The sequence below is a fragment of the Ambystoma mexicanum genome, chromosome 5q (genome assembly GCF_040938575.1).
Source record: "Ambystoma mexicanum isolate Mex_15411 chromosome 5q, UKY_AmexF1_1, whole genome shotgun sequence".
In the NCBI taxonomy this organism is placed as follows: Eukaryota; Metazoa; Chordata; class Amphibia; order Caudata; family Ambystomatidae; genus Ambystoma; species Ambystoma mexicanum.
The window spans coordinates 402,441,793-402,455,631 of NC_090933.1; the positions used below are offsets into that span (position 1 = coordinate 402,441,793).

At 46.9% G+C, this 13,839-nt stretch overlaps 1 protein-coding gene across 2 annotated transcripts in view; it reads left to right on the forward strand.

Moving 5' to 3' along the window:
- MIB1 (MIB E3 ubiquitin protein ligase 1) overlaps positions 1 to 13,839 on the forward strand; it is an 863,979-nt gene that overhangs the window by 34,164 nt on the left and 815,976 nt on the right. For both annotated transcript variants that reach the window (XM_069620891.1, XM_069620890.1), the window contains exon 2: positions 11,752 to 11,923. In XM_069620891.1, the coding sequence (XP_069476992.1) occupies positions 11,752 to 11,923 (172 nt within the window). The remainder of the gene's footprint in view (positions 1 to 11,751; positions 11,924 to 13,839) is intronic.

The window sequence follows — 13,839 nt, forward strand, 5'->3', positions numbered from 1 at the left end:
AGAGGAGACACATCATAAGGGCAGTGTCCACGTCCAAAGTAGGTCAGCAGGTAGGCGATGCAGGATCAGCGGAAAGGATGGCAGGTTCTTACCATTTCTTGAGGTGGAGGGGGAGAGCAGGAACTGGCAGCATGATTTCCAGAGGGAGCCAATGCTCTCCCCACTCTGGATGCCTCCTTTTAATGGCGGTCTTCCCGCTGCAGGTCCTCCTCCCTGCCCAGCAAAGCCTGCATAAGGTGACCAGCCCACCAATGAGTGAGCACCGCAAGGCCGCCGCACAGGGCCGCGAGAGGACGCGGGCCGCCCGCCCCACTCCGTACCTCTGGGATGGGCCCAGAATTCTGCAGCGCGGCAGAGGCAGTCGCAGTCCCACAAGGTGGCACCAAGCCAGAGCAAGTGGTCGCCGCTCCAGCCAATACTCCTTCGCGGCAGGTGAAGGACGCAGCCGGACAGTTGCACCCCAGTGGGCGCACGGCGGCTCTGCATGCCCCGGAATGGCCACCAACCAGGCCACACACGCAGGCAGAAGGTAAGCAGTCGCTGTTTGGCTGTGGAGCACTGATTTCCTTCAGGATTGGGAGCAAATGCAGCTCGAGGCGTACGCTACACAGGGTGGAGGGTTCAGATGCAGGATAATGAATTTAACCGCTGATGTCGGATAAACAATGTCTGGGCACGGAGCTCTAAAGAGGGTAGGTTTAGGAAGAGACTATTGCAGTCGTCCAGCCTAGAGGGTACCAGCGCTCTAGAGACATTTAGCTTCTTGGGAAAAGTGATGAAAGGAAGGATTCCTTTGAGGAGGTAGAGTTGAAAGTGGTACTTCTTGGCTAGGTCCTGGATGTGAGGGAGGAAGGAAAGCGAGGAGTTGAACATGACTCTAAGGTTTCTGGCTTCAAATGAAGGGGAGAGCCCATATAGGGTGGCCAGAGTAAAGGGAAGAAAGGAGGAGCAGGAATCCCACTGGGAAGGATTTCAGTCTTGCTGGCATTGAGGCAGAGATCACACCAGGACTGGATGGCAGATAGGTAGTCTGGGATGATTGAGGAGGTAAGCAGAGGATCAGAGGGAAGTTTGAGGAAGAGTTGTGTCCTCTGCATAACACTATATGGGGAGTAGCTGGAAATTGGGTGTGCAAGTGGGGCAAGATAGATGTTAAAGAGCCACAGAGAAAAATTGGCGCCCTGGAGGACTCCACAGGTGGAGATGTAGGTGGGAGAGGAGAAAGAGCCCAGGATAACCTGGGAGGGCCGGTCATTGAGGAAAGAGGTCAGCCAGTCCAGTGCCCGCTCTGAGATACCTAAGGTATTGTGGAGCCGTTTTATGAGGATGCAGTGGTTGACCATGTCAAATGCTGAGGAGAGATCAAGTAGAATGAGAACAGCAGGAGAGTTAGTCAAGAGATGTGAGCAGTTCTTCACGGGATGCCTGGAATCCAGATTGATGGTGTTGAAGGTAACCAACACGCTCTGTGTGCTGGTTCAGTTGCGGGTAGGACCAGCTTCTCCAGGAGTTTCCCAAGGAAGGGGGTGATGGAGATGGGGCGGTAGTTAACAGGACGGGTCTGCAGAAGGTTTTTCCAGAAGAGTGCGCACAAGTGAGTGCTTGTGGGGAGAGGGGAACGACCCAGTAGCAAAAGACTGATTGCTGAAATCAGCAAGTGCAGGGGCAAAAAAGCCAATATTGTCCTTGATAGTTCTGGAAGAACGGGGGGAGACCCGTTTTGGAGGAGACCTTCATAGAGCGGACGACTCTAGTGACCTCATCAGATGTGTTGGGAGAGAAGGAGGAGGGGGGATGTGACATCCTGGGTGGCAGAAGGGTGAGTCAAGGGGAGGGGGAAAGAGAAGCTAGGGTGCTCAGGATGGTTTGAGCTTTTGCATTGTAGTGTGAGGCCAGTGCATTGCTGAGGGCCTGGGAGGGAAGAGAGGAGGTGGAGACTGCGGAAGGGTTGGCAAGTTCCTTGCCGATTTTAAAGGGTTCCGCCGTGTTGTTGGATGCACCAGATACCCGAGCCTGGATGTGGGCTCTTTTCTTGGTGCAAATTGAGTCTGTATGGCCTTTGGAGCAGGCGACAGGCCAGTTTGTCACAGGGTGAGTGAGGTCTGCCACCTCTGTTCTGCAGCTCTGCACTTGGATTGGATTTTATTTATTAAGCGCAACGTTCACCTGAAGGCATCTTGGTGCTCCTCACAGATCAACGAGAGATGGAGCCTAAAAGAGAAACATTTTCAGAGCTTTGTGAAACGTTAAATGTACAGAGATAGTACGAAGGGACAAAGGAACTGAGTTCCAGAGAACTGCAGCAGCCACAGAAAAAGAACATCCGCCAATGCAACTATACATCACCGGAGGGACAGTTGGCAAGCAGGCATTAGCTGACCGCAAGGCAGGACTCGGAATATAAGGCAGAAATGTAGCCATAATATATTCCGCCCCCTGGCCATAAATAAACTGGTTGACCAGGCAAAGGGCCTGGAACTGAACATGTTTGGCCACCGGCAGCCAATGGAGTTTACGGAGAACCAGGGAAATGTGACAGCCGTGTGGCATGTAAGTTGCCAGCTATGCAGCAGAGTTCTGAAGAACTTGCAAACAATGGAGTACATAAGCAGGCTGGCCTAAGTAAAGAGATACAATAGTCCAACAGGGACGTGACCAAAGCAGTGATAACAGAGGCACGTAGGAGCTCTGAAATGTAGAGCATGACCCATCGCAGGAGACTGAGCTGGAAGTGGCCTACTGATGCCCACAGGCAACCTGTGCCTCCAGGGACAGTGATTAAGTATGTTTAACCCCCAGATCCTTAACCATGGGAACTGGCTGAGGAAAGGGGCCCAAAGAAGATGGCCACAAGGCAGGCGTCCAGAGGGAGGCCGCTGCAGGGACGCCTCGCACCATAACCCTGGTCTTATCACTGTTCAGTTTAAGCCAGTTGGAATGCATCCATTCTCCCACAGCCTCCCACTTCCATTTCAGGGCTGCAAGTTTGAAGTTGTACCAGGTGTTACGCTTGGAGGCTTGTTTCAGGCGGATCCTCATGACTGGGGCAAGAATGTCAAGAGTGTTAGTGATGGCAAGATCAAGGTTGTTGAGAGCAGAGTCGGAGGTAGTCTGCAGTGGTGGGAGAGGGGTGATGAAGATAGATGAGAAGGCAGCAGCTGACACTTGTTTCATCGGACGGATGTTCGTGAATGAGGTTGGCAGGGCTGGGAGAGGTGCAGTCAGACTGCCGAGAGGGCCCAAGTGAGTGGAAAGGAGGGAATGGTCTGATCAGGAGAGTGGGGTAGTGAGATGGTGGGAGAGCAGGAGATCAGTGTGGATGATGGCATCGAGAGTGTGCCTAGCCGAGTGGGTAGGACCAAAGGGGAGAGAGATGGAGAGCGAGGTCTAGATGTCATGGAAGAGAGGGGAAGCCGTAATTGTTGGTCACCCAGGAAAAGGAGGTTGGAGGTGGAAGAGAGGAGAGCGGAGGAGAAATAGGCTTATTCCGAGAGGAACAGGGTGGTAGAGCCAGGAGGCCAGTAGAGAGTGGCAATGGGCAGGGAGGTAGTGGGAGAGATGACCAGTTTGCAGACCAGGCTCTTGAAGGAAGAGTTAAGGCTGGGTGGGTTTGAGGGAAGAAGGGACCCACACAGGGAAGATCAGTGCAACCGCACCACCAGCCCGGTTAGGGGGCAGCATAGAGATGATCTTATAGCCATCAGGGAGATGTGATTCAAAAGCATTGAACCAAGTCTCGGAGGAGACCGATGTCGGCAAAGTGTTTGATGGCAGAGTGTGCATTACGTGTGGCTAGATGCAAGGGGTCACTCCCTTTTTGAAGGCTTTCCGAGGAGGGGTACAGAGGTGTGGTACACCAGTCGGAGGAGGGGGACAGAGGGAGTGGAAGGAGTAGCAGTTGAGGGAAGAAGGTTGACTGGGGACGGCAAGCGCTGGTCAAAGAGGTCAGGTTGAGGACCCTGAACCAAGATAGTGCCATTGTGATAGACATTAATGATACACCTGGATGATGAGCCTGGCAAGAGTACTTCCCATCTAGTGCCACCATTAATGGGTGTTGATGAGAGGAGAGGGAGAGTAGAGCGAAAATGAGGAGTTCATGGATCTGGAGAAGAGACGGTAAAGAGGATATCGATGAAAATCTGTCTGGAAGTTGTGCTGACATAGGTGTCTCCAATAGGTAGGCCAGGGTTAATGGCCAAGATGTCTTTTTAAAACTTTTTTTTCTTCCAGGCTTTGTGTGAGAGGGAGGATAGGTGATAGTATAGCAGTTATAAAAGATAGGGGAGATGGTGAGTGCCATAGAGCGGCAGAGGTTAGGAGGAAGATGATGGGGCTGCACAGTACGAGCATAGACTCACCAGGCGGTTTAGTAGCTAAGGGAAGCAAGAAAACGTGCACAGATGTTAAAAAAAAAATGTATTTAAAAAAACACACCAGGGTTCGAATTTGCACAGGAAACGCAGAATGCAATGCAAAAAGGGTGCAGAGATGGCAAAAGGCTAAATACACACTAGGATTCGAATTTGCACAGGAGACACAGAATGCAATGCAAGAAAGTTGCAGAGATGGCAAAAAGCTAAAAACGCACCAGGATTGGACTTTGCACAGGAGACCCAGGAAGCAATGCAAAAAGGGTGCAGAGATGGATAAAAATACACCAGGATTCAAATTTGCACCGGAGACACAGAATGCAATGCAAAAAGGGTGCAGAGATGGCAAAAAGCTAAAAACACACCAGGATTGGATTTTGCACTAACGAGAACGATGGATGCAATGCAAAAAGGGTACAGAGATGGAAAAAATACACCAGGATTTGAATTTGCACTGGAGAATGCAATGCAAAAAGGGTGCAAGGATGGCAAAAAGCTAAATACACACTAGGATTCGAATTTGCACAGGAGACACGGAAATGCAGTGAGAGGAAGGATTAAGTAAGGCAAGGGAGGCAGATTGGAGAAGGCATACCTTGGTTCAATAGTTGTTTAGGTTAGTGTGGAAACAAAGAAGAGTTATAACAATGTTTAACCATGACTCGCATGTATTCTTGAGGGGTGCACAAGGTTCTGAATGCCCAAGTTTGTGAGATTACAGGCTGCATGCCTGGTGGATGTTTCATGAGATGCTGCAGGGGTGCACAAACGAGGGGTAGCCCTCCGAGTCCTCCAGGCACACACAGGCCTTTGGTGCCCTGCCCAATCCAATTTTGTGCCACTCCACTTCCCTCAGCATGTGCCCCTTACGCTACCCTGGTGCGGGTGCACTAACTGCCATTTCAATCTGATTCACATGGGGCGCTTGCCCGCTCTGGTTTCCCAGGTTCCCATAACCTTGTCTGCTTCCTAGCCTTGATTTAAAGCCTTGATGGTGTTTGTACCTCTGTGTGGTAGTCTCTCTGTAGGAGGGTTCGCTTTGCTGTTGTCGCTTGCCTCTGCAGCTAATGTCCTTCGGGCGTAGAGCTCGGGGATCCGTGTTCTCTCTGGCGATTTGGTCTTGGTGTCAGTTACCGGGCCCCAGGCCCACTCTCGCTGCCCTATGGTCATGCCACCAGTGGAAACTAGTGCTTCTCCATTTCTTCCTCTTCCCCCTGACCTTGACCTTTCGGTCAGATAGGACGCCAGCCTTAGCTTTGTGCTCCCTCTCCATGCTACTGCAGGCTCTGTGGTCCAGCGTGGCTCTGCCCCTCCAGACCGTCTCTACAGAGGCTCGCCTCTGTGTAGGATTCACTCTCCTCTCTGCATAGGCGTTTCTTCCCCATTCACAGTTACTCCTGGGTTTATGTACGTCATCATGAACAAAAAGGTGTGTTCTTCTTTGACTGTGGTGTTCAGACGAAATCCAGCATTTCCTGAAGCCAAAGAGATGGAAGAAATGTCACTGGTTGGTGGAGTCCAAACGGGGGTAAAAACTGTTTTTCTCAAATCCCATGTTGGCAGACATTGTTTTCTGGACTGGGAGTCCTTGTCCCCGAAAGGGGAGTCACTCCCAGTGAGGTCCCACTAGCCCAGACCCCCAGGGAGGGTCTTGCGCAGTGGGCTCACCCCCTTAGCCTTACAGGGGGTGGCTCCCCTCTGGGGAGAAGGGACGAATTGACTACAGAAGATAATCATCCGGATTTGTTCTTCACCACATGTGGAAGGGGAAGGTAGGTAGCGGAGGATGTTGCTGGACCGGGAAAACTTGCAGCATTACCAGCGCCACAGGTGAAAGATCGTACAGTATCCTATCATCCAGTGCGGATGGGGGGGGACAAAGCTGTCTTTAGAGAATTGGAGAGTATGATTTCCAGACTATTGGATCTTAGACACAGCCGTTTTTGTTTTCAATATTTCTGGGCAGACCTGGTGCAGAGAAGGGAACCAGAACCCATCCGAGTAAATGACGCAAACACGCTTGCGTTTAATGCAGGGCTCATTTGGCTAGTGAAGAGAAAAGTGATGGCGCTGGCACAACGCTTGTGAAACTGCTTGTTGAGCATTGTATTCCTAGTGCCCAGAAAGGAAAAAGGCTTGCCGAATGGTTGGGTGAGGTACAGACACTTCAAAATGAAAGGTTTTCATCTCCTTCAACATCCAGAGGAAAATGTACCTGCTTTTCAGAGTGGGTCTGAAAATGCATTTCTTAAAATACCCATGAGTGTTTTGCACAGACGATGACAATTTCTGTTGGCAATACAGGATATGAGAATTTGCATGTCTATCATTCGAAATATCGTCAGCACTATAGTGCTTTGCCAAGATTATGAAACCCTTGGTAACAGTGCTCTGTTCTGAGAACATTGGGTACAATTGCGAATGTGTTTGGACAATATGATTTGTGTGGTCCAGGACAGGTGGGCAGCTTCTCAAACAGATGTGGCTGACCATGAAGTTTCTCCAATTTTCTTGTGAACTGTCAGAAATCGAATCTGACCCCAAGGAAGAGGATGGAGTTCAAGATCGACATAGAGTTGAGGATGCTACATTTTCCAAAGCAGATGGCCATGGGCATCAAGAAAGAATTGTATAGTCCTGTGACGAGGGCAAGCGTTCCTTAGGGAATTAGTGAAAATGGTGGGAATTTTAGCAAGCAATATTTCTAGGCCCCCTTCACTACCGCTTCAGAGGTTGAAAGGGAGAATTCTCTGAGCAGGTCGGTCATATTGCTACGCTTTGGACTAGACCAGGGGAGCATTAGAGAGCTCAACTGGTGGCTCCAAAACATGAAATCATGGAACGGGCGTCCAATTTTCTGCAATTGTCCCGACACAGTGATGGTCACCAGCAGGACAAACTCCGGTGCTGGGTGGGGTGACAGTTTCTACAGGAAGAAAGTGGTCTGTGGACAAGATCAACCGGCTCATAAATTGTTTAGAACTGTTAGCAGGGTTATTTGTGTTACGATCATTACACAAGGACAAAGTAGATTGCTGCATACGTCTAAGGATGGACAATGGGTCGGTGGTATAGTACATGAATCGCCTTGGAGGCATGAAGCAAACAACGCTAGTGGATCTCGCAAATGATTTCTGAATCTTGTGCCTGTACAGAAGGATATTAGTCGCAGCAGAACAACTTCTGGGCCTCTTAAACACAGTTGCTGATTGGAACTTGCGGTACCTATGAGACCACAGTGACTGGGAGCAGTGTACAGAAGTGTTTGGAGAGATCAACCTGAGGTGGGGTCCCTTGCAGGTGACCCTTCATGCTTCCAGATTGAGCAATCAACTATCGCATTTCTTCCATTGAAAGTCCAGTATGGAAGTTCGGAAACCCATGCCTTCCTGCAAGATTGCAGCCTTTGCCCTGTTCAAGATGATTCCCACAGTATTGGTGAAGATAAGGGGGGGGAAAGGCGCATCGGTTAGTCCCTTTTGTGGACCAAGTTAGCATGTTTCTATTAGTTCCATAACCTTACACGGATTTCCTGCCAGTGTTCCTTCAGATTCCAAAACTGTTGCAGAATCTATGTTGGCTGGTGAGTCATCCCGTCATCGAGAAGGATACTCTGTCTTCTAGCATGCAAAGTTTCTGGAAACATTGAAGAATGCCACGCCGTTCAGAAGTAGCTGCTAGACTCTGACTCCTGGGCATACTCGTTATGAAAGCGTTAAAAGGGTGCTTGCAGCCGATGCAAGTCCTGGTGACTGGAGCGGGAGCTGCATCCTATTTCTGCACCTGTAGCAGAAGTGCTCAACTTCCTGGCGGCCCTGGTTGTAGAAGGCAAGGCGTTTTTCACAGTATGAGTGTACTGATCTGCGATCTCGGCTGGTCATGAAGCAGTGTAATGGAAGCCGTTTGGACATGGATGCAATCTGCGGATTGGTCAAATTGATTAAATGTCGAACCCACCAGAGGTGTGGCACACATTCCTTTGGGATTAAACTTGATTTTCAGTTTTTTTACATTTGACTTGAGTTTCGGAAGGCCGTGCCCAGGATGTGTGGCCTGTCATTCTAACAAGAGGGTGTTAACTACCTGATAGTTTAAATATAATTATGCACATTAAGTCAAGTTTAAGATTAATTTGGCACCCCTACTTTGCGGATTAGCCCAAGATTAGCATGGGCTGATGTTTGAAGGAGTACAATGCATGTACACAATTTCATAAACTGTATGGGAGTATCTAAGCTACCGATTGCATTGAGGAAACCAATACATGCCAGTTACGACCCAGACTCTAGCAAGGTGAGTACAGGATGTCATGCAGCTGGCGGGTTTTAAATCTGCTTTCAGGGTACACTCAGCAAGGGGTGGAGTCCAAGGCTTTCATGAACGGAGCAACTTTGGAGAAGATCATGCGACTTGGTTTAGATCCATAGAGATTTATTAGTTCAAAGTAACAACGTAAGGGGAAGATAAGCTTCGAACAATCCTAATGCTCTCCTCGGTTCTTGACATAGTAAAGATTACCCATACTAGGTTAGTACAGGGAGTCTTAATTCAATTATAAACTGAGGTAAGCATTATCTCTACCAGCGGGTATACATGTGGTTCACTCATATTAGGGGCTACTGTTGCTGTATTGCTGTTGCCATTTTGGGGGAACACTTTCTGGGATGTGTAACGTATTTGAAGTCTGTTGCTGTGTTCCACTGTGCGAATGATGTACTATAATTTGTATTTTTCTTTTTTAATGGAGTGCCCATTAATTCAGGTGGCTCATGCTTGGAGCGTTTGTGTTTCCAAAAGTGTAGTATTGTATACCTTTACAGTATAAAGACCCGAACATGCTGCACAATTGCATTGGTTGAGGATTTGAGCATATTGCAAATCTACATGTACGTGCTGCCCTGCTCCTTAAAGGAAAAAAATAATAGTTCAATTTGAAACACTTTCCATGAAATTGTAGACAATGTTTGTAATTTCAGGGTCGTTTAAGCCATTATGATTTTTATTTTTTTATTTTTAACCTTTCACTGTCATCAAACTCTGGCAACTGTCTCAATAGACCTTTGACACCGGTTTGTAGATCAAAGCACTTTACAGTTCTGAACGAGTTGGGAGGACCTAGTCCTGGTGCCAATGTAAATAGCTTAAAATGTGCTGCTGGGTACGATGTTCCTTAATGTGTACACTTCTGCCTCCATTCCTGTTCATCTGTCCACAGTTGTCGGTTTTCTCCAGACATTGTCTGGTGGTTGGAATAGGCTTCTGATTGGCGGGGCTAGGTTCCCTTACCTATTGGTAGCTGTAGTTAATTGGTCACGGCTAAGCTCTGAGAAGGGGAGTGAGGCATATGAGAATACAAGGTAACCATTTCATTACAGCAATGTCACAGGCCAGTAAATCTCAAATACTGTTTGTAAGCAAATTCTGAATATGCAGTAAAGGGCAAATGAAAAGGAAGGCCTTTGATTGTTAGCATTTCTTACCTCTTAACTTCTATGGCGAACTGTGGACTCAGTCTGGTATAGCCATAGACAACACCCCACTGGACTGACTTATGTCTTATGTTTGGTGATTGGTGATGGGGTGCTCCAGGGCTATGCTGCACTTCTCAGACACAGTACTGTGCTCTTGCAGGAGACTGTGGGAGAGACCCATTAGGTTCAGATTGGTCTAATATGAGATGATCTACATACTACATGGTTAAAAGGGGGTGGATACTTTTTCAAAGGGAACCACTCTTACCCCTCCAGATGAAATGTGAAGTGTTTTGGTACTCCACACGCAGATCCTTTGTGGGTCCTTTAGAAGGATTGTCAAATGCTCAGGGTCCTTGTACTCTCGGGTTTAGTTGTTTCTGACCAGAGATGCCAGCTTTGTAGGTGGGGGAGGGGGGATCAATCTGGTGCCTAGGTCTAGCACATATTTCGGAGAGGCAAAGGTTTGAGGCTAGTGTGTGACCAAGCTGCTCCTGCTCAGTCTAAGGGGGATGGAGCACAGTCTTTGTCTCGCCTTGGTTTCTATGCATGGAGGTCCTGAACAGAGCTTTGCCCCTCAGGAGGGTCATAGAAGGTTGCAGGTTACAGCAGGGCTTGCCTCTCATTCAATCTATAGAGCAGGGTCGTCTTCTGATCCAAGTTATTCTGGAATGTAATTTAGATAGTTGAGGCAAAAGAAAGGGCGTCATGTCCCAAACGCAGGGTTGCTTTCATGTTCCATTGTGATGGCCTCCAAATCATTGGAGGATGGGGGCTGCATCACAGGCAAACTTTCCAAGTGGGCATCCATTCAAACCAGTCTTGTTCTGGCAATGTTTTCTGCATGACCTGTGAAAAGGCTTGACACGCGAAGGGTGCCCTCCTGCCATCTCCAAACAAGTACACAGCCAGTAAGACTGCCGTTTTGTGGGAGAGTCCCATCATCCTGAGAGGTGTTCCTAGGGGCACCGCCTGTTATTCCCTTCTACGAGAGTGCTTGTTTCGTGGTGACAAGGGATTGGTTGTCAACCAACTCCTGTATATAATTCCACCAGCGAACGGTACTTTGTTTTCCCTGCTGGGACTTATTCAGGCTGTGTGTAAATGTTTATCTAAATATTGGAGGTTGAGGGGTATTACATTTTCAGTAGCTGCAGTGCATGAAGAATATCTTGTCAGATGCTATATTGTCACCGCTGCTTCAGAGGACTATCGGCCACTGATCCAATAACATTTCTTGTCAAATCTATGTGGTCCAGACATTTTATCCACTATGCTGATGTACTGGGTCATTTTTGTATCGTGGTTATTTGCACCTTGCAAAACTCAACCAAACATCTGCTTGACCCTAACTTGTCAATTCTACAGCCGGACCTCTGTTTGCCTTCAGCTTCTGCCTCTGCAGAAGAGATAAACACCAACATTTGGTAGGTGCAGAGGCCTAACTGTTGTCCTTTAGTTCGTATTTATTGGTACTTGGGCCACATCTTCATGTTTTAGGTTTTCTTTTGGCAACAAGAATTAAGGTTTCTAGTTGGTTTCTAATAGTATAATTTCTGGTTCTGAAGCAGCAGTTAATTTGCGAGGTACCAGGTCCTGTGGGTGTTTGTTCTCGGGCAATCAGCCCTGTGTTCTGCGTCTATGTTCCTGCGACTCAATTGCCAAGATAGTCTGCACAAACATGGTAGAGGCACTTGCCTACAAGACGTACATCTTTGGCAAGCTATCCATACATATATTGCTGGTTTACCATTCTTCCAGTGCACTCAGGTGACACTAGGTCATTGTACGGTGTACCCCATAAGCTACATAACAGTAAGGGCAAAACATAGTAAAAACGGTCTTTATTTAGCATTGAAGTGGTTACCAAGCCCATGTCATATTTGTGCTTACTTTTCTTTCGCCAGGCATCAAGCACGATGGCACAATGTGCGATACTTGTCGTCAACAGCCCATTATTGGAATCCGATGGAAATGTGCTGAATGTACAAATTATGATTTATGCACAGTCTGTTACCATGGAGACAAGCATCATCTGAGACACCGATTTTACAGAATCACAACACCTGGAAGTGAAAGGTAACGTTTTGTGCTGACATTCATTTGTTCTTCTTGGGATTACTTTTTCTTCAGACCAAGCATTGTTTTGACAACCTCCTAAAGGTAACCTTAAACAGTATGACACCTGGTGTAGTTGTTTGATCACACTGTTATGTCTGCTTGCATATGTTATCTGTTTTGATTTTTTATTGTATTTGTTTTTTTTTTTGGGATAAAAATCAAATCCTTCAAAAAAAAAAATGGACATGATACAAATAACATAGGAAATACAAATACAAAAAATGGAAAATAACCTTCATTAGCAGCCATTAATAATTGTCATAATTCAAGCAATGGTTAAAGGTTCTCAACAAATTAGAACATTTTGCTGTTTTAAGAAATCCCTCCTGACAAACCTACTCCTCCTTTAAAACATTAGCAATGCCCAAGTTGCGTATGGAAATTCAGGTTGCTATAATAATCCCAAAGCAGGGCGGCACTGTCTAAAATTATAATGCTTAAGCACAGGAATCATCAATGCCTGTCTGATTCGATCATATGCTGGACAAAAGATTACAAAGTGCAGAAGAACATCCTTCAACACATACCCACACAAACAGTAACTTTTATTGTCTGGAAACTCTTTCCAACCAGCAGTTTTTACACGTAGCCTTTAAACTGTTAAATCGAGCCCCTCCGATTAACCACCAGTCAGATGTTTTTTTGTACTGCGGTTAAGCTAAAGTTGTAGCGATTCCATCTGACTGACAGATGTAGCCGGTTTCTACCTGTAGTTCGTGCGACTGACTCTGTTCTTTAACCAAATTGCTGAAAGAGGTCCTGTAAAAGGTTTTCTCCAGATCAGACAATAACATGAAAAAAGTGCATGTGCATTCAAGCAAGAGACCTTTTCCCATACATAGTGCAACCAGATAATCCTGGACCAATTACTCCTCCCCAATAAAGATTTCATAATAAACTGGATTAATCCAGCTTTACCATTACACCAAATACGTAGCCAGTGAAGTATGGGGCCATGGCCCACTCCTTTTCCAAATAAAAGATTTCCAATTCAGTGTGAACAGCATAATTTGGTACGGAGAAAGGAAGAACCCACCACCCACCCTCCCCACACCCCAAAAGTCTTTTTATGAAAAGATTTTCCTGCATCTGTAGGGCTTTTGTGGAAACTGTGCCCCATAGTGAGGCACCATAGTTGCTTTGCGCTTTCGTCTGTGCCCCATAGACTTTAAAAATGAGGTAAAGTGGGCACCCTTGGCACATGGGCAAAAAATGTGAAAGCACCCTTTTTGGTTTGGACATAAGAGCTGGGCTGATAACCACACTAGAAAATCGAATGCCCTGGTAATCAAATTACTTGACTCTCGGAATAACTGCCCCATTGCATAGAACTCCTCCTAATTTGCCTTCTGTCCTTCCCGCAGGCCATAAGCACAGACTGCTCGGTATTAGCCCAAATAGGCATGAATTAAAGCGTGGGCGTTTGTAGACCACTGCAGTGGTAACGGGCACATTTATGAATGCTTATTACATTTTATTACGTTAATGTTGAGGAGTGTGTGGTTTACGCATGTGTTGGCTTTGGTTAGTAAGTTACTCAATGAGGAGATGCATCAAAGTTGTGTGTGTATATGTGTGTGTGTGTGTATATGTATATGTGTGTGTATATATATATATATATATATATATATATATAGGAGGGGAACGCTCTGATCCCCTGCTTAATGTACCTCTCAGCCACTAGTGTTCTCTAAACGTTTTCTGTGCTCATTACACATCGGGAAATCCAATTGTAATGGGTTTTTATGACTGTTCTAGATTAGGTAAGCAGTTAATTAAGGTACACATCTCCAGTATGATGCAACCAAATCTGGTGGTAAAACCTGTAAATTTAAGTACTGGAATTTTGAGCGATTTATTAATTTCGTTTCACT